The sequence below is a fragment of the Ylistrum balloti genome, unplaced genomic scaffold, assembly GCF_031769215.1.
Source record: "Ylistrum balloti isolate Yb309-2 unplaced genomic scaffold, AGI_CSIRO_Ybal_v1 Utg370542, whole genome shotgun sequence".
Taxonomy (NCBI): domain Eukaryota; kingdom Metazoa; phylum Mollusca; class Bivalvia; order Pectinida; family Pectinidae; genus Ylistrum; species Ylistrum balloti.
Genome location: NW_026782344.1, coordinates 250103 through 277873, shown reverse-complemented (window position 1 = coordinate 277873; position 27771 = coordinate 250103). Strand labels below are relative to the sequence as shown.

At 33.8% G+C, this 27771-nt stretch overlaps 1 protein-coding gene across 2 annotated transcripts in view; it reads left to right on the top strand.

Annotated features, from left to right (window-relative positions):
* The first annotated feature begins 508 nt into the window (after positions 1-508).
* Positions 509-27771, top strand: part of LOC132556042 (inosine-5'-monophosphate dehydrogenase 1b-like) — a 34713-nt gene continuing 7450 nt past the window's right edge. For both annotated transcript variants that reach the window (XM_060220433.1, XM_060220434.1), the window contains exons 1-15: positions 509-576; positions 3107-3205; positions 5631-5679; positions 6565-6666; positions 7680-7754; positions 11968-12174; positions 13680-13767; positions 14008-14110; positions 14620-14716; positions 14971-15061; positions 16130-16225; positions 16866-17009; positions 17472-17616; positions 19001-19144; positions 24880-24963. In XM_060220433.1, the coding sequence (XP_060076416.1) occupies positions 551-576; positions 3107-3205; positions 5631-5679; positions 6565-6666; positions 7680-7754; positions 11968-12174; positions 13680-13767; positions 14008-14110; positions 14620-14716; positions 14971-15061; positions 16130-16225; positions 16866-17009; positions 17472-17616; positions 19001-19144; positions 24880-24963 (1550 nt within the window). In that variant the 5' untranslated portion in view covers positions 509-550. The remainder of the gene's footprint in view (positions 577-3106; positions 3206-5630; positions 5680-6564; positions 6667-7679; positions 7755-11967; positions 12175-13679; positions 13768-14007; positions 14111-14619; positions 14717-14970; positions 15062-16129; positions 16226-16865; positions 17010-17471; positions 17617-19000; positions 19145-24879; positions 24964-27771) is intronic.

Here is a 27771-nt window from a genome sequence, read left to right as displayed (position 1 = left end):
ATATATCATGTCTCTATATTGATGGCCTAAATATGGTACCAGTAACACAGCGACCTTCCGTAGAACTGAAGCAGATGAAGTGGTGTGAAGGAAAGACTGCTCCTGATTGGTACGGTCAGATTATCGTCGGGATTTGCTAGCGTCTGGTGATACAGTTAGAAAATCGATTGGATGAGATAGCGGCTATGCGTTCCAATGTATAGTAGTGGATGAGACTTGTTAGCATTTTTCAGTGAATCTCTGATTAGACCTGAACGGAAGGTGACAATTTTTAATCGCAGCTACTTGGACCGACAACAATGTATGCAGCATAGGGAAGCCTACTTCTCATGATATTTTATGCTTACAGACGTCGGAAATTAGATTCGGGCAAAATATTTTAAACACTAACTTCATTCTTTGCAGAAGAATTTCTCTGCAAGACAGCTGATACGCTTGTCTGTCTGTGAGAGAAGAGTTGAGCAGACGACAGATGTCCACAGTGTTGATGGATGAAGGTTCCTCTCAACAAGCCAGGCATGTCTCCGTAGGAAAGCGATGTCATGACCAAATGAGTCAACTCGGCTATGACAGCAGGTTTGTAAACTGTTTATTATTATTTTAGAGATCAGTTGGTATAATCTTGGGGAATTACTGATACACTATTGCGGCCATCTTTGTTACTCGGGAAACCTGTGGATCCTCGTGTGAGCCTCAATCGATAGCCAAGTTGCATCGCCGGTTTCCACTTATTGACCGAAACGTGTCTCCATGTTCTGGAAACGTGATTTATATGAGATTTCTTCATCATCAGTTCCTTTTTTTTTATGTAATTAACGGTAATAGGATATCCAGGTATATGTAAGATTCGTAATGGATATTAGAAAAGGTTAATAGTATTAACTCCAGTGTATTTACATCATTAATGTAAAATATCATTTGATGTTACTATACAGTCAATGCAGAATGGCAAAACTATATATATAAGTCTGTGGTGGCACGTTAGCTTACAGAGGCCAGTTTGATAGGATTACGAAAAGACAATCGATCTCACAATATCATGATATAACGAGCAAACATATGTCATATTCCAAAATCTTAATCATTTATACCAACAGACATTAGTGTCTACTATATATGATATTTCAATATCTAATATTTTCACACGGAAACTTAAATGACAATTTTGACTCGTGCCGTTTCTAAAACAATTACCGTTCAACATGACGACATCCTAAAACATAAAGTAGTGATGTTAAGTACATACGTACCGCAGGCAGTTATATAACCATATAGATAGAATGGTAACATTAGGGTGGTAATAAAACGGTATCTTAGTAAGTTCTATTTATGGTGTGTTGACATTTGTTATCGTAAAGGATTGAAAAATTGTGTACTGAAGTCTTTCGTCGTAATACATACCTGTGATTAGGATGATCATATACATCTCTGGGATGATGAAATATTATCTTATATATCTTTATACATACACACACCTACAGGGTCTTTAATGAGTTTTCATATCACATGAGATTTTATGTAACGAGTCTTGAAAGAAAGTTTTATTAAACCTTCGAGATGATGTTCATAAAATCTCAAATTAGATACTTTTTATCGTACCATATAATTCAGATGAGACACATTTTTACAAGTGAAAATTTTAAAATATGGAGGACAAAATAAAGTGGAATTAGACAGTTTGTTGTTCCATTTTTAATTCATAACATAACGTCCATATCACAATGTTTGGCATCACAATCAATTTCTGGCTGGCACAGCCAATGAAACACGCCCCAAGGTATATTACACTACTGAGATAAGCCATGCGATAATGGACACGACCTTGTTTCGTTCATCAATGTTCATCTTCCTCCTATCGTAGGCACAGAATGAAGGCTTCCATTAATTTATTTCCAGAAGCAGGACGCACAAACCTGTGGTTGTCATATATGATATTTCTTTCATATTCGTTAGTTATTTTTGAAAAAAAAAACAATAATAATAATAATAAAAATGAAAAACAGAAAAAAAACAAAAATACAAAACAAACACACTCGTTGTTTGTACCGTTTGAAAAACAGCTGACAAGATTGAAAATAGATATCACATACCACAATCACTCTTTGTGTGACCTTTTTGTATTTTATTTTAGAACACAATGTTCCATAATCCTTACAAAATAATTTCACTGTCGTGCCTCTAATCATGTAAAAAAGATTGTCACGAGTATCATAAAGACATGCACTTATTTAACACATGTTTACATACATGTACCATGCTAGCAACCCATGGTTAAAAGTGTGTCATTAACATTTCAACCACGAAATTGCCTTGAATAAATATTTAATTAAAAATGCATTTATTTTTAATTATCTTTTCTTAGGTCTTTTTTAGTAATACAGTGTAGTGATATTGTGCTATTAAGTGCTCTCACGGTATAGCACACGTTAGTTTGTCAATAGATGTTTATTAACCGTCAACGTGTTGATAATCGAGGTATTACATAATCGTATATAAAAACAGTACTGAATATCTTCAAAGGATATACAACCTGACTCTTCCATGATCGTGCCATATCAAATATACTATTTTTTTTCATGGATTCACAGTCTGGAGTAGTATTTAGGATTTTAATTCCGTGATCTTTTGTTGCCCATGTGGTCGCTGAAGAAATTATTTCGTGACAAATAAAGTGAAAAAGTGAATAATTATGCAACAAACAATCTTTCTTTAACAATGGTTTGGGGTTACCTTTTATTCATTATCCACTAAATTTATTGTTGTGTGTGGCCTTTCAAAAGTGTTACCTGCCCAATATCAGATTTTTACCCTGATATCAACCTATATATAAATTCAATGGTGAACAAGATTGTTTCGTTTTTTTCACTCGAGAAGTACAATATATTGTAATAAATGACATATTGATCTTTTACGAAAATTTGTGTGTGTGTGTGTGTGTATTTTTTTTTTTTTTTTTTCTTTTCTCATTATTATTTTCTTCTGTGAATTTTTGAAAATCATTTAAATTGCAAGCACGGATATAGCCACTCGTAAACCACTTATTCCGGAAATATGTCCGTATTACACGTCATTTCATTAGTAACGCCAGTCTTTTTCTTCTCGACAGCATGGCAGACTACCTAATAACTGGCGGTGCTGGATACGTCCCTGACGATGGTTTAACCGGGGCTGGACTCTTTGCAAATGGGGATGGAATGACGTATAAGTAAGTAAACTATCAATTGATATTTTGAATTTTCGATTTTGGCAGAGTAAATGTAATTTAGACCTACTGTTTACCAAGTTACGGAGATTCTAAAAATAAACTTGTCTCGAGATCTTTCTATCAACCCGGTGCTAGCGAAGTTAGGCTGGAATTACTTAGGACCGCGAATATTTAATTACTGATATAGATAACTTGACGTTCAATGATATTTCTGTGCAAAGTGAACCAGCGCGTCTTTCGTAAACAACGTTTCTATAGTCTGACTAAGCACGGGTGAGTGCGTACGTTACACTCCTCACCGAGAGCATAACAAAATTCTAAAAATAGACTGGGACTACAGGGTAGAAGTAACAAAAAATCACTGTATCCGGTTAGACAGTTCAATAAAATCGGTTAAGCATTCTGAATTAGCGACGTTATGCTATTAACACAACCAGTGTTTGTGTCGTTGTTGTATTTCTCTATTTATATGTGTGATTGTGTGTGTGTAGCTGTGTCAAAAATAGGTTCTCCATATATTAATTCTGTTAATTTTAGGCTTCCTCGAAAGAATCTGGAGTTAGTCTCACTGATGAATTTAGATAAGCACTTTGGTATATTTAATATGAGGAGCATTTATACAGAGGCTCCAGGGTGATTGGGGACTGTAGATAAAAGCTTGGTGTAGCTTTTTATTTCTAAATTATTATTTGAGGTATTACAGTTTGTGTGTGGGGGGAGGCCATCATTGTAACAAGGAATTGGTAATTGAGTTTACAGACTGTTCCAGATTCTAATTATTTTGAGAAAGGATGAATGAGCTTTGTAGACATGCTCTTTCCTCTTTTTATCAAATATCTTAATATTTTCTGTGATAAATCAGAGTGATTCATTAGTTTTTGTTTCTAAAGTTATATATTGCTATACAAGTAACATGTAAAAAATTTCAGTTATTGTCAGCCCTAAATATTTCACTGATTCTGCTGATTTGAGGGTATGTCCATGAAGGCTGTAACCAAAGATGTGAGTTTGTGGTTTTTTGGCTATGTGGATCAGATGATTTCACATTTATTGGAATAAAAAGACACATAACGAGGTCTGCTTCCAAATTTCAATATGTTTAAGCTCTTCTTGACATCCTGTTCATCTGTATCAGAATTTAAGACAGTTATATGCTGAGAGGATCATGATGGTCAGCATGTATGATGATGCTACTGGAGGTAATATGCTCCATAACTTTACTAAGACTTATAAGATACACTACACCACTAGATAAGGAATTGTTGAAGAGATCAGTAGTTATTGGGATTCATCATGGACATTTCATATTAGTGAAATTTTGTCATGGTCTTTGTAGCTTTATTTGGATCCTGCAGGTTGCCTATAAGCTTGCAAACACCTGTTGCGATAATGATAGTGTTTGGCATATAGTGAGCTGGTTTGTGTGATAGCTATTGAGTTCACACAGATGTGATAATTTGATCAGCACAGGGTTGGTAAAAATACAATGAAATTATAAAGAGTTTCTGCTTGGGATTTGGGGTCAGCCTAAGTGTCACCTCACATGTTTGTATTCAAAGTGTTAAAGTAAAGACAGGAATTTCCTTCATGTTACATTGACATTTTTCTTTTTATACCAAATTTTCATTCTCCTTTCTTTATATCCAATTTTTGAAATACCTCATGATACGACAGATCATTGCCAAATATCATTCACACTGAGGTTCACAAATGTGCATAGTTTCATGAAAGTAAGTTGTTGAAAAACTTTTGGTGCAAATATAGAGGAAATTCAAATCATTGATGGAAACAAACAAACACATGCAGTTCAGAATTCTACGTTAAATACTTGGTGTAAGAAAATCAATATTGATATTGGATTTCTTCAAAATGTATGTCAAATTATCATGCTTTATATATAGAAACAGTAGAGCAATATTGAATGTTTTAGCAGTGTTTTGCCAAAAAATTAATCCCAGAATTATTAGTTATTAATTGTAAAATATGCAAATTTAATCTTAATTTCAACAATTTGTGAAAAAATAATGCAGGAGACTCCCATAGAAGTAGGAAGGGATGATCATGACAAGTTAAATAATTAGTGTTCATGATCATGAATATACTATATATAATTAGTTATATGAAGCATTTTTTGCAGGACTTAAAAATGATTATGTTTCTCTCCTAAAGCTTTATCTGTCTCTGTGAAAGGGCCTGGTCATGCAAGGAGGACAGGCAATGTAGGTTTCATGGAATCTACTTACTTTAGTTAAATTATTACAGTGTGATTGTAGAATGTGTTATTTATGTACCGTCTGACACATGCACATGTGTCCTGGTGAAAGGAAAGCATTATGAAAGCTGACTCTGCAGTAATTAAATATAATTTACTACCAGACACTGATTGAGTGGGATCTGATGGATGCTTGTTTTTTCTATTTTACAGTGATTTCCTTATCTTGCCAGGTTTTATTGATTTTCTATCAGAAAATGTGGTATGTATACATATATGATACATTTTACCCTTATTCATGCAATGCTTGTGCTCAGCCCACTGCAATATAATGCTACAAATATTTATGTCAGCAAGTTAACATCTGCATGCAGTAATTCTTTAATTCAGTCATGTTCTTACAGTGATGTTTTATATTATAAAAGTGTATTGCTATGAAATTAGGTGTAGAGATTATTATTTTGAGATATTGATAACTGAGATCTGTATTGTATTCTGTATACAATGTAGTTGACAAGTTATAAATATTGCTACATATACTACCAGTAATTACTGCAAATGAAGCCCAGCAAGAAAAATATAATGGTCTTGTTTGGTGTGTCACGTTGATTGATGATTGGTCAGTCTGTTATAGATAGAGCATGATCAACAGACCATGTTTGAGATTTTCAAGAAGTGTTTTTTGTATTGACAAAACTCATGACTTTGTTATGCAACTACATAATCAGGTGAATTTAATCTAAGTTATTTGTGGTTCATATAATGCCTGACAGGTGGTCTGTGATTACCAGGATAATAAAATCATGGACCATCTTGTGCTCGTATGGTTGTGTTCTTTGGCAAGACACTTTTCACTAGTTATTCTAGAAAATTATATCATGTAGCGGGCCTTCCACATGATGTTCAGTGAATTAGCCTGTAGCCATCAATGCTACAATGAGACATCTCCATTAGTTTTCCTTCAGTGTTGAAATCAGGGTAACTGATAACATATTTTAAAGGACTTTGTGAAATCAATTGAGTGACTTTGAGTTTTCTGTAAAATCAGGTTCACATCTCCTTACAGGTGTTAATTATATAATTATAAAGTGTTGATATTGCTATTCATATACCCAATTCCATTTAATGGGTTTATTTTTTTTTACAGGACCTCACATCAGCTCTCACTCGCAAAATTACCCTTAAAGCACCTCTGGTTTCTTCTCCTATGGACACTGTCACAGAATCCAGCATGGCCATCGGAATGGCGGTAAGTTTTAACAAGCAGTCTGCCAAAATCTAATTATAAAGTTTAGTTGTTGAAGTATTTCTTTTGCAATTGTATTGAAATGAAGAAGTCTTACCACTAGTAACATAATTCGTATTTGATATTGTACTTTTTCAGAAAAGTAGAAGTATTGACCCATTGGCAAGATCATTTTTCTGTGAGCATTGTATTTGTATGGTTCAGACCCGTTCTGGCAGATTGATGCCCCATTCTTGATAGAAATAGCATGAAAAGCTTTGCCTGGATAACTCCTCCTACACCCTCGGCCAAATTTCTTTGAAACTTAATACAAATTATCCAGGTTACCTACCCTAATGAATCATTTTTTTCATTCGGACACCCCCCCCCCCCCCCCCCCCCCCCCCCCACACACTTTTTTTTTTTTTTTTACAGAATTTTGCCCCGTCATTGAAATCAGCTGAATTAATTGTTAGTTTTTTTTCTACAGACAAATCCTAGATTTTAAGATCAATTCTATTGAAAGTTTATAGTTCTATACCATTACAAGTATCCTTTTAAGTAATTGCTCTTAGAAATTGTTTTTATTTTGACATTTGTCGTGGAATAAAGCTCCTTTTTGGAAAAAATGGCTTTAACCATATTTCTAGATAACTTCTACAGCCACGACAACTGATATTAGCGATACTTTACACATTATGAATTTTGTGGTTTCTGATATCAAGATATTAAATTGGTCTTAAAATTCATATGTATTTTTTGCATTTTTTTTTGTTATACTTATCTCATTTGCTATTGTATCTAAAATTTAACAACTGTTTTAATTGGCTTAAATAGAATCATTGATACAGATAGATCTATAAATTTGGAGGATGAGATTTTGAGAAATTCTGAATGCATTTCTTCAAATTTTTGTATAAACTTACTTAAGTGCATATTTTGAAGTTATTGATGGATAAATAATTACTCCATTGGCTATTTAAGTTGTTGTTTGCCAATGTTATATTAAGAGTGATAAAGTCTTAATACTTTTACAGCTATGTGGTGGTGTAGGTGTTATCCATCACAATTGTGCTGCAGAATTCCAAGCCAATGAAGTTAGAAAAGTTAAGGTGAGTAACCCTGGAAAAACTGGTGACTCTAGAGGTCTAACACCAGCAATTTTAAAAACATCTAGATTTACATTTACACATTTTTAGGTGAGACTAATATTCAATATTTCAGATTTTAGATTTCATTTGAGAACTGTCATACTGAACAACACACATCATGGAAAATTCAAATTTTCTAATGAAGTTTATGAAGGACACATGTTACCCAGAAATTTTACACATTTTCAGGTGAATTAAAGTGGAAATGTGTGGGGATTTCATGTAACGTTTAACAATAGATGCAACTTCAGTTATTCAAAAATTGTTCCTGCAGACTTTTTGTTTCTTTCACATTCTCAGACACATTTATAATTTTAGATTTATAGTAATATTCGCATTAAAGGAACAAATGAGCATGGAACGGAAAAATGAATGAATGATATTATACCAAGTGCTGTTAAAATTGTGAAAAAAGGTTAAGTTCTTACAAGATATCATTTTCAAAATCCATGGTTTCCTCTTTCTTGTCATTGTAATCTGAGGACTATCACTATATCTGTTTAATATCGCACATGAAAATCTCAGCAATGACATGGCACATACTTTGCGTCACCTTTGCTTAGGAGATTATCATTGAGTTTTGTGTAATTTAAGATGAAAGTCAGTCTACAGTACAGCTGCATGTTTGGTTGATTTACTTTTCTAGCTAATCATGGCTTAACTTTGTAATTACCATATATGTACGATCAGTCCTTGATTATACTATCGTGAAGGTGATCAGTCTACACAGATTTTGCTTTTGTCCTCATAAGATTAAAGTAAGTAGATACAGATATGTGATATATCTACAGTGTCGTAAATACCTCCAGTATTTTAGACATGGTAAAAGCCAGGAGAATTTGATAAACGAAAGTTATGTATGGAAGAGTAATGAAGTAATGAATTATGAATGATTTTACAACACACTTGAGAATATGTTAAATGTATTATTTATAATAATAATGATAGATACATATAAGATAACAGATCAATATCAGGAATATTTAAGCGTCACAAAAAATCAGATAAATTCATTATCTTGAAAATCAAATGAAATATTGATGATACTTCCAGTAACACAATTTTGGTTGTGTGTCATAATGATTGCTGAAATGTGATATAAGCACACTTTGCAAGCCATGCAATATTTGGCTATGCTGATTTGAAATTGATAAACTGCTCTTTATAGATAGTTATATGGCCCACTAATACAAAGGCCACAAGTACTGCATGCTGCTGTTTACAATTGTTACATGTAGCAATCGATCTCATGTGCATAATATTTACATTGTGTACTTTTCCCTTAAAGTTCAATTTGATCACAAATCAATTAAATAATACATTCAACATTTGGAATGACAAACAGACCAAAGTTTTCAACATTGATGCAGATAAATTTATACATTACACATGCAGGTGCATCACATTTTGTATTGCAGATGTACAGAATTTTTTCCAAGAGATGTTAAAGAACTTGTTTTCTAGACCGAAAGTCTAGAATAAAGTCTATGATAAGCTTGATGTTTTTGATTCATGCCATTCAGGGCATTTGATTATGGAGAAATCCATCTTTCCGCTTTTAATCAGCATTTAATGATCGAGGCTAATTCATACCGACAGTGTATCATGCAGTAGTGGTTGAGCCGTTACTTACACTGGTCATGATCAGTAGGTTTGACTTTGGGTTAATTAGTACACTGAGGGTGTTAATGTAAATTCTTGTGATGTGAGCTTGCTGGATGGCAAGGATTTCAATTACCTGACGTTCAATTATGTATTGAGATAAGTTATCATGCTTTCACAAAGTGCGGTTGACATGTTTATGATCCATTCAGGCAATTACAACTTCAGCGTATGTCATTAAATTGTCTTAGGAGGCAAACATAGTCAATACTCGTTGTTAGTGATTGATCAAGGTTTTCAAAAGATGTCAAATACTGCAGCGTTTGGGTATTCTAAGGATTGCAGTTTTACATGACTTAATGGACACAAGGCTTCTTCTTAGTAGGCACCGTATCTTGTTAGTCATCTTGCGCTATATACAGAACCCTGCAGGAGACAATAAATTTTAAGGTGTCTGATCAGTAATTCTGTTACTCTATGTATTTTGTATGTCCAACTTGTTTTTAAAATTTTTTTACTGTGTCCTTTATTTGGGGGAATATATAGTGGCCGCTTTGTCCATCTGTCCATCTTTCCATTCATCCTTTGCCTTTTGTTAATTCGTTTTTGTCCAAGGCCTAACTTTACTTTCATTAAAGCTAGGATAATGAAACTTGGTGTATATATTAGTCATAGTAATAGAATGTGCATTGCATTAAATTCAGTGCTTGTAACCCCTTAATTTCAGAATTATTACCCTTAAAATTATAGTTTAATATCCAATTAAGTTTTCATGAAGCATTCATCAGTTTCAATGATTCTATTCTTTCGTTATTGTGCTATTAAACCTTCCTTTTTATGAAATAATGAACATTGTTGTATTATGTGTTCTATTCTTAATGCTAAGTACACCAGTACACCATTTTGTTCATCTGTCTGTATAATGTTAACATTTTATGTCATAGTTCTAATATTGATTTATTATACAACCTTCAATATGGTGGAATGATAACATGATAATGTCTGATTGATTTCTTCAACCTATAGCTCCCATAGTGTAACATTGCTCGTCATTGTGATGTATATATCTGTACATATGGCTGAGCTTCACCAGACGTAATCTGTGACATTTAGTTGACTGCTGTGGTCTAGATATATCATAGTAAACAGATGTGGGTATAAAGGCTGTCAAAAGTGAAGCCAGTATCATATCTCAATATGAGGCTAATAATGCTTTATACACATACTACATAACACTTGTACCTTAACAGATGTCCTTTCATGGTGCAGGTCTTCAATCAGTCTCTTTATGTGTACAAGTCATATATGCTTTTTGATTTATAAAAGGAATTTTCAGCAGCTGTTAAAAAAAATGTATTTGTTTTGGTGTTCATATCAGTTTTGTAGAAATCTGTACAGACTCTCTGTAACAATACAGTAATGAACATTTCAGATTAAGGAAGATCTCTGTAGTATGAGAATAAATATGATAGGAAATTAAGATTTTTCAGGTAATGTGATTATCATCCACCTTTCCATATAGACCTACTCTAGTTGCTTCTCAGTCATTGCCCTTTTTCCACCTTCCGTGATAATAATTATCAACTCATTATCACCTGCCACATTTGGTGAGCTGACTTAACTAATCATGTATATATATATTGAATCAGCATGGAATACAGATACATACAATGTAGAGAACAGTTTGAGATATTGATTATTTCATGGACAGGACTGCAAGCTATTTGCCTGTTAATTAATTAGCATATTGCTTTATGCTACTGTAAAGGCTGCAGTCAACCAATTGCAAATTATCCAAAATGTATCAGGCTTGTCCATACCATAAATACATTGTATACTGTGTGGACTATCTACATACTTGCCAACCATCCCTATTTAAGAGGGAGACTCCTAATTTTAGACTCTCAATAATGCCATTTTCAACAAGTGAATTTGCTGATCTTTTCCTATACACTAAGACCTAATGATTTCATTTGAATTAACAACCCAAAAGATGTCATTTACAAGTGTAAGCTGGAGGGTAGATACAGACATTTTATATATGCTTTTAATATCTGTCAAATCTCCCCGATGAAAATTTTTAAAAGTTGGTGAGTATGTATTGATCGACATCATAATCTTCTATTGTAAGTACTTGACCTTTGATATTACTCCTAACTATGTATGTACACCTTATCATGTTAGCTGAGCATTCATGGTATCCTACTGTAGGCCAAAACATGTTGGCAACCAGTTGTATACTTTTCAGATGTAAACCTGGCTTTAGGAGTTGTTTCTCTTCCCTCCGTTTTAGAAGGGCTTACATTCTACTAGGTATTTTCGGGAAACCTAGCTGACTAGGGAGTTTCTTCATCTGCATCTAAGACAGAAACCTTTGTTACAATAAAAATTGAGTACTGGCTCTCTGCATTTCTGTAATGTATGGTATCTTATATGTATAGTATATAAGTTATATATATATATATATATATATAATTCTATTTGGTAAAACCTATCAGGTTTTGTTCACATATAAATAATGCATGATTATTTCCTATCTTGTTTGTGATTTAAGTGTTGTTGATTTGCACAGAAATATGAGCAGGGCTTTATCCTGGATCCAGTGGTCATGTCACCCAGACAAACTGTGAAGGATGTTAATGAAGCCAAGAAGAATTACGGCTTTTCAGGTATCCCTATTACAGAAAATGGGCACATGGGAGAGAAACTTGTCGGCCTTGTCACCCAGCGGGACATTGATTTCTTAACCACAGAGGAGTTTAACACACCCCTGGGAGAGGTATTGATTCTATATATATTAATTCATATATTATTGTTGATATTTGACAAACACTCTTATAAACAATTTGAAATTCCAACCATTTTCTGATTTTAGCCAACAATTATCAGATGGTAGACTGTTCCAATGCCTGTTGTCTTGTGTTTGCCACCCGTCCGTTGTTAGTTCTTGTTATTGCTAAATTTGAGTAGAACATATATAGGATGGATTTTTCACAGATTCCCTATGAACGTTCCCCATGTCACTAGTTGTGCTCTTCTAGACAAAAAACAAGATGACCGACAGATGTCTGTCTTAAATTTTTACATTTAAAGCATGTTACTACTAGTTCTTGAGAAGTAGTGGATGAATGTTTCTCAGATTTCATATGTAGGTTCATCTTGATTCCTTATTGTGCCTTTTAAATTTTGGAATTAATGTTTATCATCACTATTTTTCAGAATTAATGGATTAATGGTTTTTAGTTGTGTTATTCCTATTTTGTGACTGAAAAACACATTGACTGATAGGTGTTCATCACGATGATGAAAATATTTCATCAGTTCTTCTTAAGAAGTACTGGATGAATCTTCCTCAGATTTCATATGTAGATTCCCTAGTTGTGTCCATGTGATTTAGGGACTGGTCACAAAATCCGTGCTGACAGGCGCTCATTTTAAAACATCAGTATTGCTGGTTCTTAAAAGGAATTCTCAAATTTCATATAATCAGAGCAAAGCAAACTAAAAAGAAAATATCCAACTTTTAGAGATATGACCTAAGAATTTGCCATAAGATCCCTCTGAAATTTTTTTTTTTTAGTTTTGTTACTGCTATGGGCAATTTGTTTTACCCATGTGTTGTTGTGACCCGTTTCTAATCATTTACATATCCTGAGAATATCTCAACAGATTTGGTTCATATTTGTTTTTATATCACCATTACTTAATGAAACTTATATTTCTTAAATTTCATTGATATAATTATTAACAGATTGGTCGATTTTATGTGTAATTTTATGTTAAGCTGTATCGCTTTATGACTTGTCTGACATGCATGCACATGCCTTCAGACCCTGTTCTGAGCTTGATTTCAACACTTAACACATTAACTTATTTATTTACAGAAGCTGTGACATTTGTTACAAATGACTGACTGCTTTATAACAAACATGTGACGATCAATGGAATTTGCAGTGATTGTGCAATTTTAGGCCTTAATCATCAATGAATTGTAATGGAATATAATGCAGAGATTTGTTTGTTTTGTTTCAGAAATGTTTGGCACAGTTGAGAGTGTCATTACTTTTTCCCCCTTTTAGTGGTCTGCAAAATGCACCGATTATAATTGATATCATGAACATGGCTTATACAGCTGGTATTTCATCTTTTTCTCCTTTGCATCAAATCTGAATGGTCAGGAGTCATCCTTTTCTTTGCACATAACAAACACATTATTTACGGATGTATCAGAGTGTAAATATAGCCACTTGTTTAGTAATATAATTATATTGTGTTGTGTTTTAGGTGATGACAAAATTTGAGTCTCTAGTTGTGGCACATAGTGGAGTTACACTGAAGGAGGCAAACCAGATACTGCAAAAAAGTAAAAAAGGTTAGTTGATTGGAATGGATTTTACCAGTAGAGTCAGTTGATCTTCTATACCTGGCCATTATTGATTCTGCCTGTGATATAATTCTTGGCCAACAATAGCGAAAACTTTATATGATAAGTGGTTCTTTATACTGTTATATACAACATACTGTGATGTTTCACGTTGCAAAATGTCAGTCAGAGATGTACAATAATTATGTAACTAATAGTTTTGAAGTGTTTTTGGTTCTTTTATTGCAGGAAAACTTCCCATCATAAATGACAGTGGAGAATTGGTAGCTTTAATTGCAAGAACAGATACAAAAAAGAATCGAGACTTTCCTTTGGCATCTAAAGATGAACAGTATGTTGCTTTAAGATAGCAGAGATAATTATCCAGTTAAACCTGATAATCATGCATATCTACTGGTTTTTTCCATCTCTTTAATAGCCAATTCATATTTCTTTCTCTGGAGAAAATGATATATTCTTTCTTGTTATGGCTGATTTTTTTTCAGAGAAAATGTTCTTTTAAATGAGGTTTACCTGATATACTATAGACAAGGCTCAAGTGAAACAATGTTAAAGGGAAATGTAATTGTCCAAAACCACACTGAAGTTATAAAAAAAACCAACAGTTTTTTACTAAAACTCAAGAGGGAATTCATGAGGAAATCTCCTTATAAGGAACGATATTCATGTGCTGATTTATGTATATAATATGTTATCTAATTTCACTGAAATTATAATTTTCCTTCAAATTAATATGGAAACAAATCACATCATTACCATTGTCTTAATATATTTTTTAACAATACTAAAGGCAAATAGAAACTGTTAAGTACTTTTTTCAAATTATTTGTCATTTTTCAGTAAACAGCTGCTTGTTGGTGCAGCCATCAGTACCCATGATTCAGACAAGGACAGGCTGGAGATGTTAGTCTCTGCCGGTGTAGACTTTGTAGTGTTGGTAAGTTAATCAAATTTAGAATGCAAGGAAGGGAGATAATTGAATTTTATGTAATGCATGTGTGTACATGAAATAGCTAAGAATTCCTGCAGGGCTTCATACCTTTTATTAGGGCCTCAAAGCAGAGATAATTGGTAGAGTAAATGTGGAAACATGCATGTGAATGCTGGATATATCTGTCATTATTACTCATTGTTAAGGTTGGAAAGCGAAGGCAACATCAGGATCTATAAAACTTGCTCTTTATGTTCCAGGATTCTTCCCAAGGCAACTCCATTTACCAGATCAACATGATAAAACACATCAAGAAAAAATATCCAAATCTCCAAGTTATTGGAGGCAATGGTAAGTTCGGCCATGTTGTTGACAAGCAAGTGCTCATGTTTATTGTCTCATTTTTGTTAACATTCAGGTTTCGTGTATCTTAAACCACATGAAAATAGGATACATCCTCTAGTGAATTTGACATAAGTTCACGCTAAATGAAACACTGTTTACGTTGTATGATACTAATGTGCTTATTATTCTCCTTCCGTTGAGACCAGAGGGGTCCTTTAGTGTTTGTTGTCATCCCTCTCTCTGTCTGGATCAGATGGTTTCGAAATGATAACTTCAGTAAGGGATGACCGATTAGGTTGAAACTTTATACAATGTTATTTTAGTAGGAGACCTTGTTTGGGATTGTGTTTGGTGTCAAAATGTCAACCACAAAGGTCACTGTTGCTAAAAATAGTTTGTTTTTGGTTTCCAGAAGATAATTAAAGTTTGGGATAATTGATTAGGTTGAAACTTGATACAATGATAGCTTAGTATGAGACCTAGAGAAGGAGAGTGTTTGGGGTCAAGAGACCAACTGTTAGGGATGATTAATCAGATTGAAACTTGATAAAGTATAAGTTGATTAAGAGACCTAGTGTAAGATTGTATTTGTGGTCAAAAAGTCAACTACAAAGGTCACTGTTGATATAAAATAGATTTTTGGTTTCCACATGATAACCTGCTTCAAAAATGTTAATAATAGCATGGCAGGGAATGTGTGTTGCTTGCAACGCTAACTGTAAGCTTGTTGAATTGAATTTTACATAATTTTGATAGAATTTGATATAAAGTGTTGGTGAAGATATATAGCTAAATGGTTTTGATAATAAGTTTTTGTAAAGAGTTTTGTAATAGCAGTGAATATATTAGCTTGCAATTAGCAACCAGTAGTAATAATAAAATCATCTGAATTTGATCTGAATGGAGTTTCCTATGTCTCGGTATAAAGAACAATTCTGGTATATATAATTGAGATAGAAGAATTAAATATCCAGGAGTTACTACGTATATTATTTGTGTGTATTCAAACCTGTGGTACAGATATGTGTATATATACTGTGAAATATTAAAAATAAATTGTTTGTTTTGTTACAGTGGTGACAGCAGCCCAGGCAAAGAATCTAATTGATGCTGGTGTTGATGGTCTGAGGGTGGGCATGGGAAGTGGGTCTATCTGCATCACACAAGAAGGTATGACATTATAAAACATTTCTTCAGGGTGATGTTTGTGAAGATTTTGTATGTGACACCATTTAGAAACATGTGTGTGGTGTTTATGTTGATATATATAATCTGTCACTTTATCAGACAAGTTACCAGTGAAACATGTACTTGTAGATGTAATGCATATAGATTACAATCAAACTGACAGGTTGTCAAATTACTTTATAAATCGTAGTGAGACTAAAGATGTCAGCTGTATTTCACGCATACATATCAGGTTATCAAGGTTGTTTTGATGATTGTATGTGATTTCACACTGATGAGAATACCAGTAGAGAGATATGCTTTGTTTATTTACTGTTTACTTTTTTTTTTGTGAGTTAACTAGTTGAATTTAATTTCTTTTGCAATATTATACATTTCATTATATTATGTGCTTGTAAGATTTAGACTGGTTTTAAGTCGTTTTAAATGTAAGAGAGAAATCAGAAATGAATTAATATACAATAAAGAAGAAATTGTTTTCTTGATTTTGTCATAAACCCAGTATGTTACTGCAATGATGATGCAAGTATGGAAGGTAAACATTTTGTGGATTGAACTTGTCATTTTCTGTAAAAGATGAATAGAAAGTTTACAAAGACCTGAAAACATTTTCTTCCCACAGTCATGGCAGTAGGGCGCCCCCAGGGTACCGCTGTATATAAGGTGGCAGAGTATGCTCGCAGATTTGGTGTTCCTGTTATAGCTGATGGTGGAATATCAGCTGTGGGTCACATCATCAAGGCACTGTCTCTTGGAGCTTCCACAGGTAAACCAAATAGGTGTAAAACAGCTCAATGCTATAGATTAACATGTACTGACATCAGTTTAACAGCCAGTCAAATTCCAGGTACAACAAGAAGGTGTAAAACAGCTCAATGCTATAGATTAACATGTACTGACATCAGTTTAACAGCCAGTCAAATTCCAGGTACAACAAGCCAACATCTACAAAACATTCTTTCAGTGGAAACATTTCACATACAGATATCAAATCACAGACCATGCTATTTGTTTTAGGTTAAATGACCCTTAATTAGCTGACTAAGTGTAACATTGTTTAGAGCATATATCAAGTATAATATATCACCTGCAATTGCAGAAATTTGTGTGCATTTAGGTAATTAATATATGGGATGACAAGATATACCATACTGAAATTTAGTCTCACACTGAACATGGTAGAGACTTATACAATACACAATATGATTATTTCATTTGTCTTTTTTAGTAATGATGGGCTCCATGCTGGCTGGCACCAGTGAAGCACCAGGTGAATACTTCTTTGCTGATGGTGTCAGACTGAAGAAATACAGGGGTATGGGTTCTCTTGATGCCATGGAGAAACACAAAAGTAGTCAGAGTCGATACTTCAGGTACACAAATCATTTCTTCATATATTTAACAGAAAGATCATTTTGAGCTCAGACTATTAATTACGTCAACCTGTTTCTTGTCAAAGTTGATTCATTTATTTTCTGTGCTATATTCTGAACAGTTTCAACCAGTTATGCTACTAAAGGTAGATAATCCTGATGAAATTATATATTTCCAATTGTTGAAATGATTTCCTTGTCTGATCAAATTTTGGGTGAATTAATCTGTTAATTATAAAAATAATATTGTCTTTAATTGAATTTCAACATGAATGGTGTTGTACAAAATTTCATAAAATACAATCGATTAATTAAATCAGCTTCAGTTTATGAATCTTGACCAGAATTGTAAGTCAAATCTTCAATGATAAGATTCTGTGCAGAAAATAAAGAGAATTACAATTATTTGCATTAAGATAGTTTGTATACACCTGTCAAAATATAAAGAATAGTTGTATCGTACTTGTTGTTGCTTAATTGAAGAAGGAACAAATTTGAATACTGAGTTTTTTTAAATCTTGGATTGTTGAACATGAGATATTCTGATGTTTTTACTTGAGAAGAAAAGTTAATAGAAAGTTGGTTTTTAAAAAAGTTACTGAAAATTGAGAAAACTTTCATTTAACTGAAATAAGCTATGTAGATTAAACTTTGACTTAAATTTCAACTTTTCAAAATCATGTTCTACCAACTCATGACAAAATTCAAATTTTTGTATTTTTTTTTTTGGATGCTGGATAATGGATTCCTGGAACAGTTTATTCCTGTGCGTTTTATTTTTTCATTCCTTCATTGTTGTCTTTGTGGAACACTCTCTTCAGCCATTTAATGAAATGCATGAGATATCTGTTGTTTCTTTTCTGATTTGAAAATCAGGTTGGATAAATTTCAAGTAAAAACATCAATCAATCCCAAGATACGGTGTCCTTTGTTGGTTCAAATACATTTGCTTTCTTTTTCTTTTTTTTAAAACTTTTTTTTAACTCTATGGTGTTTGTGATCTTGCTAAATGTATTCTAAAATTTTTTTGTTTACATGTAAGATACAGTTTCTTCTTTTTTCCCTTTATTTCTGTGGAGGAATACTACCTAGATGTACAGTTACTGCATGGACAATTATCTCTTTCTGTTGCATGTGATTGTGGTAAATTAGCAACCTCATTAAAGTGATTGAAAAGATGATATTCAGTTTTAATGTTTTAATTACTTTCATGTTTTGGGGGGGAAAATTGAAAGTTGTGTCAGAAAATTTCATCATCAGTAATTAGGGTTACATGATTGCTAATAGATGAAATAATCTTTATTCTAACAAATGTATGTGTGTTGAAAACCTGTGACCAGCAACAGATGGCTTGATTTTTTATATATGCTTAACTTCCTTACAGTGAAAGTGACAAGTTGAAGGTAGCCCAGGGCGTTTCTGGTTCTATAGTCGACAAGGGATCCATCCACAAATTTGTACCCTATCTTATCGCAGGGATCCAGCATGCCTGTCAAGATATTGGAGCACGGAGTCTGTCCAATCTAAGGTAAGCTATGTCACATGTCAGGTTCCAGTTGGCATGATGCTACCTATATTTGTGTCTGGTTCAGGGATTCTCTCTTATTCTGTCATGTCAGCTCTAGCTTTAGACAGGAAATCATAAATTGATGACTGTAGACTCTCTTTACTGTAACAGAAGTTTATATTTATGCATACCAAACTGTATAACAGGGGTTTTTCAGCTAGTGTCAAAGTGTTACTTTTTTCACCTTAAGCTTGCATGGCCATATTGAATTGGCATATTATAATTGAGAGTTATATTAATTTTAGTACTTTTTTTAGTTCTTACACTTCAATCGTTAAAATATGTCATGGCATTGATCAGTTATTCTGGATTTGACCTCAAACATGTTCTACAGTAAACCCCAGTGACTTGGCTTTTTATTTTATACAAAAACTTACATCTAAGAGAAATTAAAAAAACATTTATGAAAGAATATGTCAATTCATCGACCTGTAATTACATAATGGCTTTTAAATGTTACTACAAACTTCAAGGCGGTTTGGGAGTGGGGGGAGGCTAATGGTAGTCAGTTGCACTCATGATTCCATAAATGATGTGATTTGATGTAAAAAAAATATCCAGAAATCTTATAAGCATGAAGCTTTTTTGTTGTATAATTTTTCCCCTTAAAAATATATTAGGTCACCTGTGATACCCACTAAATCACATGTGTTGGAATTTATTGCTACTAACTGAAGTGTTTGGTCATTTTAATTTATACTGATTTATGAAGTTAAGGGAGAGCTTGTGTCTCAAAGTTTATATAGCACTGGTAGATAGTCTGTCAATCCATGTCACAACTAGTCCCATTTTTAATAAAAAAGATATTCTCAAACTTTCCATTATAGCCTGACTTCTCCTAACCAAATAACGCCACACAAAATAAACTAGGGTCCTGAGAAAATTGTCCACCCTGTTCTTTCTTGTGCCAGTTCCTGGTTTGTTATGAACAGAACTGAATTTCAATGTCTTCACTGATTTTGACGACATGTCACAAATTTATTCTTCATCATAAAGTCACCTTTCATTATCATGAAATATCGTGATTCAAATTGTTACTAGTGTAAGAGGATGAAAATAAGCAATGTAAATTTTGGAGTTAAGTACTCTTACTTCAAAGACTAAAGCAGATTTTGTATTGCTTGCTTTTTGTATACAGATGATATTTCATAGATCCCATTAGTGCAAAATTTAGAACAAGTTGTATTGAAAACCTTACCCTGTTTTTGGTACCTCGATAGCTGTGAACATTAAATTCACTGACTGTATGTCCTGATGATTAATTTCAAACTTGAGGTTTAAACTGGTATCACTCTCCCCTAGAACATGGGTCCAGTATGCACTGCTGGTGGGGGATGATGTCTGTTGAATAAATTGTTTCCACACCAATGACATTCTGGTCTATCCCCGTGGGTTTTCATCTAGGATCCCAAATAACGTTTTCCCAGAGCAGTATTGTAGTAACAGCTCTCAATAGCTGATATTGATTGCTGAATTTTTTAACAATATAAAAAAAGTTCAACAATGCATGTAGCTTTAATATTACTGTGTGACATAGTATTTACATTTGTACTGTATGTGACACCCCATGATGTTTGCCTAGCTTTTTGAGGAAAATTTCTGTGGTAGTAAGTTGTTAAAGTGTGTAGAAACAGTTGTGTCAGCTAAACCTATATCGTTTAGGGAAATGGCCATACATGTACTGAAACCCTACACGCCCCCTGGCAGCGTAACATACATCCCCCAAACAGGGACCAACTCTGCTCGGATGACAGATGTTATGGAGGTAAATCCTATAGCGTAACATTGTATACAAACACCTGCTCTGTAAAATACTTTCACTTAAGTGTTCTCACAGCAATTCAGAACTATTTATTGACTGTATGTAGAAAACCTTCATGCAGTATTAATTGTAGACATCTTAACAACAGTATTGATAAAAATTAGCAATGACTGGCATAAAATGTCGGTAGCTTTAGTGCGACAATTGACATTTGATTGAAATGCTTCAAGTTTCAGTATGCTATCAACATGTTATCTACTGAGCTTTACAGTGGTTTGGTTTTGTTGGGAAACAGATAGCTTTGTTGCTGATTTTATTTAAATGTTTACTAACAAAACGTTGAATTTAACATTGTGTAAATATTGTGTATTAAAATTGGTTAAAAATTTATCTGTGTGTAGTGTGCCTGAACACAACACGATTATGATATAATTGTATAGATTTTTCATCACACTGGCTATAATTATGTGTTACCTCAGGCTAAGATATTCATCACACTGACTGTAACTATCAGTTACCTCAGGCTTAGATATTCATCACACTGACTGTAACTATCAGTTACCTCAGGCTTAGATATTCATCACACTGACTGTAACTATCAGTTACCTCAGGCTTAGATATTCATCACACTGACTGTAACTATCAGTTACCTCAGGCATAGATATTCATCACACTGACTGTAACTATCAGTTACCACAGGCTTAGATATCCATCACACTAACTGTAGCTATCAGTTACTCCAGGCCTAGATATTCACCATACTGACTGTAATTGTGTATTACCTAATGCCTAGATATTCATCACACTGGCTGTAATTATGTGTTATCTCAGGCCTGGGTATTCACCATACTGTCTGTAATTGTGTGGTACTCCAGACCTAGATATTCATCACACTGGCTGTAATTGTGTGGTACTCTAGGCCTAGATATTCATCACACTTGCTGTAATTGTGTAGTACTCCAGGCCTAGATATTCATCACACTGGCTGTAATTGTATGTTACTCTCATGAAGACTCTCATAAACCTGGCCTTGACCTTTAATTATTCCAACTGTGAGAATACATTGATAAGATTGCATTATACATGATTGGCATATTTAGAAATGGTTGTTTCTTCCTTCCCTTTCCAACAAAACAAGTTCACCAAAGTTCCTATACCTGGTTCTTCTATAAAAAGAACCATTGCTTAATCAGAAAAAATGTGCCTTATCTTGTTCATCGCCCATTTTCAGTGACCTACAGTATAATCTATAATGTGTACTGGTCGGAATCACCTATTGATATTCTTTTGTCTGTTGGTGTGCGCCATCAGCCATGCATAAACTTTCCATTCAAATGACTTCTCAATAACCAAAAGGCTCAGGATGCTGATATTTGGCCTTTAACATGATGGGATGAAGGGCTACCAAGTTTGTTCATATGAATGACCTTGACCTACTTTCAGGGTCACATGGGTCAAATATGTTGTAAATGTGTAAGCAACTTCTTCTCAATAACCTAAAGGCCAAGGGTCTTGACATTGTAGTATATTTTTTGAACAAGCAATATCTCCAAAGTAATGGTATTTGTGTAGTACATGTATAAAAAATATGATTTCAATTTTGCATAAGCTTCTTCTTCTCACAACCAAAAGGCCAAGGTTCTTGATATGATGCATGTAGTATGCTTTTTCACCAAACAATATGTTCAAAGTAATGGCATGTAATGGCCTCTTTACCAATTGCAATAATCAAATGTCATTGATTTTTACAGGTAGATCGCCTGAGACAAAGTCTCATGGTGACCTATTGCAATCACCTGCGGCATTGTACATCTGTAAACATTTTAACATTTTTCAACTTCTTCTTAAAAATCCCTGGACCAATTTCAAAGAAATTTTGCAGAAACCTGGCCTAAGATGGACAGAAATAGTGAATTAAACAGTCCCCCACTGCACAGGGGCCTGAGGGGCAAAGCCAAAAGGGGTGAAATTGATTCAGATTTCAAAACTCTTTTCCTCAACTCCCAGATGTGGTAGAATCAAATGCTCTTCATGGATGGAAGTATCTTGAGGTGCTTAACCAAAATTGTGAATTTCATGGCCCCAAGGTCCCACTTTTTCCTCATAGGATGGGGGTAAATTTTACTAAAAAACAGAGTTTTGAGCAAAATTTGTTCGATATCTTTCGGAAATATTTCAAAATTGATTAGAATTATGAGCTTATGATGACAACTATATGGTATGCCCATATTGATCGTGGGTGACCCACAGGAGCTGATGGGTAAGACCAAAAGGGGTCAAATTGACTTGGATTTCAAACTCTTCTCCTCAACACCCAGATACGGTAGAATCAAATACTCTTTACGGATGGAAGTGTCTTAAGGTGATTTACTTATCAAAATGGTTCTCACATTTCTTCCTGGGGAGGAGGTTAACTTTACTTGTCAAAGATGTTCTGCTGTTCACGGATGGAAGATTTTATATAGGAAAATTAGATTTTTTGCATGTAACTTCTTTTAACTCATACTTGGTAAGAAGCCTTAGCATATTATTAAAGAAAACTTGAGTTTTTGAGCATAAAGTTGTTTATTACCGAATGCGAATAACTTTATGAGAATCATTAGTATAGCATGATAGTTTTGATGGTATGCAGGTATTGACACAGGCTTACTACCATCAGTGTCACAATTTCTCTTTCATGACACTTGAAAGCTACTTACCCTTTAACCTTTATTTCAATATTGCTTATCTTAGGTGACTGTCAAGGCCGCTGGGCCTCTTGTTTTAGTATGACATCTAGCTTAGCATATGTTTTCCCATATTTCAACACAATATTCATGGAGAAATGATTTGTCTTTCAATACTGCATACAAGGATTTTATTTTCTTTATATTATTAAGTGACAACATATTTTTGTGATTAGATAAAGTTTCCGAAAGAATGGTCATCTTGTCAAACCATTAAACCAGTGTGAGGCATCATTGTAAAGTGTGCTAACACTGACATACATAGTGTACAAGATGGTAAGGAATCAACCAATGTTTTCATTTGTACTATAACCTTATGTTCACTAAGGTGGAAGATAGTGTGACGAGATGGTAAACAGATAAAAGCAAAAAAGTACAATGTTATGAAATCAATAGGGTTATAGTCAACTGTCAGGTGACCAAGTAGTCATGGAAACATCACTTTCAAATTTTCTGCTGGTTGCGTTATAAGAACTTCTGTTCAATTGACATTATCAACCCAAAGACAATGTTCCCAAAAAAGAAAGGCAATTAGTCACTTAGACTCGCCTTTATATTTGTCATCTACATTAAATGTTACATCCTAGCCAATTTGAAATGTTCTGAAGTCTTAGGACATTAATGTAAAGTGCCAGACGTAGTGCTCTAGCTGTATACAAAGGTAATCTCATAGTCTCTGTATGTGAGGAAGTCGACCAATACCAAAAAGTTGCAGAACAGAAACCAGTATGTGAAAGTGAAACAGTGCTAATAGAGACACAACGGCAATAAGCATGCAATGTGTGTTGTTTGTAAGAAGTTAACATTCCTTTGGAAAACACTAGTAAGTCATTACTACATTCTTGTAACACTTACACATTTTACATGTAGTTGGAAGCATGTTTTTTCACTCACCCAATAATATTTTACTCTGTACATGTTTTTTCTTTTCATTTTTTTTTTCATTAGTCACGAACTGCAACGTTAATGGCTCTGATTTGTCAGCTGGTTTGAAATGTGAAAATTTGGAAAATATGGGCTAGACAAATATCTCACTTTGGTTGTGAAAAAAATACTATTCATAGGAAAAAATATGAAGGAAAAATATGTAGGAAATGAGTTTCTAGGGAGATTTTGTAAAATTGTCCATTTTCAGTGTTTAATTGTTTAATGTTGGTTGTTCTAGGATTTAGTGTTGTTAATCTGATAATTGTTGTTACTTTTTGCAGGTCAATGATGTACTCGGGCGAGCTAAAGTTTGAGAGGAGAACCACTTCAGCACAGATTGAAGGAGGTGTACATAACCTACACAGGTACTGTTTGTTTTCTAAACATTTCCTAAAATTCCTTTAGTTAGTTTTACTTAAATGACAAAAATGTCTGAAAGATTTGTACGTAAATTATTTGTTGATTTCTTAAACATAAAAAAAGAATTGATTTGTTTACTCATTCTGAAATCCATCAATGTTGTAAAAAATTATTCATTGGTTGGAAAATGATGAAAATGAGATACACTTTTAAGATTGTAAAGTTGTGTAATTGAAGAACAAATAGAAAAGCATTATAAAATGTTTCTATAGCTTATGAAAAAAATGTTTCTTTTGAAAACAAGAAGAATTTGAAATGTCAAATGAATAACTTGAAAATGAATATGAACTTTAACATCAATTAAACATTACAATGTATCAAAGTTATTTTGTAATAATGATGGTGGAAAATACTTTTTAAAAGTATGTTGATTTTTCCTTGAAGTTTTAGGTGTAAATGCCTCTACTGCAAGGTGTTAAATTGTATTGGCAAAATCAAAGTCATGACAATTTTGTTTTTTTTCATCTGAAATGAAAGGTTCTTGATACCCTCCTTATCATATGGTATCTGAATCAAGCTCATGTAACACATTAGTGAATGTTTTATTTTAGAACTGTTGTAGATTAGTATATTGTATCTAACAACGGTAATCAATAAGTATTATCTTTAATTAGGATGGACAGAGGTGGAAATTTACAGGGTCATCTAAACAGGTTTTCTCAAGATGATTTGTTTTCCACCTAAAATGAAATTCCTTGTTTGCTTCCATCTTGGCCAACAAGGGTGATAACTCTTATGCTGATAGATTTTGTTGCAACGATTGTAAAAATAAACAAAGTTTGCACTTGATTGGTATTTTCTTGATGTAACAGATAAAAACCTTCAGGATTGCAAATATTTTGAAAAAATATTGGAAATTCTTCTAGCATCAAATGTCAAGATATAGTAAGGTACATACAGTGAATCTATATGAGAAAGATAGGTGTTTTCTGAGTTGTAAAAATAACTAGCTTTTTGGATGTATGCAAATGACAGGTCTGTATGGTCTCTGGATGTGAATTAATAATCATGTCAGTTTTTGGTTGTATTTAGATTTAGTGTCCGTTCTGTTCTGGATTGTAATCAAGTGACAGATATGGTTTCTGGGTTGTGTATAATCTTGTAAGTAAGGACAAAGTTCTGAGTAGTGTATATTCATTAGGGTATAGCACTTTAATTATATTTTATACACCGGGTGGTACTCATTAAGAACAAGGTTCTGGGTGGTGTATATAAGGCTACAACACCTTATTTGTATTTTACAGTTGGTTGGCACTCAGTAAGGACAAGGTTCTGGGTGGTGTATATAAGGCTACAACACCTTATTAGTATTTTACAGTTGGGTGGTACTCAGAAAGGACAAGGTTCTGGGTGGTGTATATAAGGCTACAACACCTTATTTGTATTTTACAGTTGGGTGGTACTCAGTAAGGACAAGGTTCTGGATGGTGTATATAAGGCTACAACACCTTATTTGTATTTTACAGTTGGGTGGTACTCAGTAAGGACAAGGTTCTGGGTGGTGTATATAAGGCTACAACACCTTATTTGTATTTTACAGTTGGTTGGCACTCAGTAAGGACAAGGTTCTGGGTGGTGTATATAAGGCTACAACACCTTATTAGTATTTTACAGTTGGGTGGTACTCAGTAAGGACAAGGTTCTGGGTGGTGTATATAAGGCTACAACACCTTATTTGTATTTTACAGTTGGGTGGTACTCAGTAAGGACAAGGTTCTGGATGGTGTATATAAGGCTTCAACACCTTATTTGTATTTTACAGTTGGGTGGTACTAAGAACAAGGTTTTGTGTGGTGTATATTAATTAGGCTACAACACCTTATTTGTATTTTACAGTTGGGTGGTACTCAGTAAGGACAAGGTTCTGGGTGGTGTATATAAGGCTACAACACTTTATTAGTATTTTACAGTTGGGTGGTACTCAGTAAGGACAAGGTTCTGGGTGGTGTATATAAGGCTACAACACCTTATTTGTATTTTACATTTGGGTGGTACTCAGTAAGGACAAGGTTTTGTGTGGTGTATATTAATTAGGCTACAACACCTTATTTGTATTTTACAGTTGGTTGGCACTCAGTAAGGACAAGGTTCTGGGTGGTGTATATAAGGCTACAACACCTTATTAGTATTTTACAGTTGGGTGGTACTCAGTAAGGACAAGGTTCTGGGTGGTGTATATAAGGCTACAACACCTTATTTGTATTTTACAGTTGGGTGGTACTCAGTAAGGACAAGGTTCTGGATGGTGTATATAAGGCTACAACACCTTATTTGTATTTTACAGTTGGGTGGTACTCAGTAAGGACAAGGTTCTGGGTGGTGTATATAAGGCTACAACACCTTATTTGTATTTTACAGTTGGTTGGCACTCAGTAAGGACAAGGTTCTGGGTGGTGTATATAAGGCTACAACACCTTATTTGTATTTTACAGTTGGGTGGTACTCAGTAAGGACAAGGTTCTGGATGGTGTATATAAGGCTACAACACCTTATTTGTATTTTACAGTTAGGTGGTACTCAGTAAGGACAAGGTTCTGGGTGGTGTATATAAGGCTACAACACCTTATTTGTATTTTACAGTTGGGTGGTACTCAGTAAGGACAAGGTTCTGGATGGTGTATATAAGGCTACAACACCTTATTTGTATTTTACAGTTGGGTGGTACTCAGTAAGGACAAGGTTCTGGGTGGTGTATATAAGGCTACAACACCTTATTTGTATTTTACAGTTAGGTGGTACTCAGTAAGGACAAG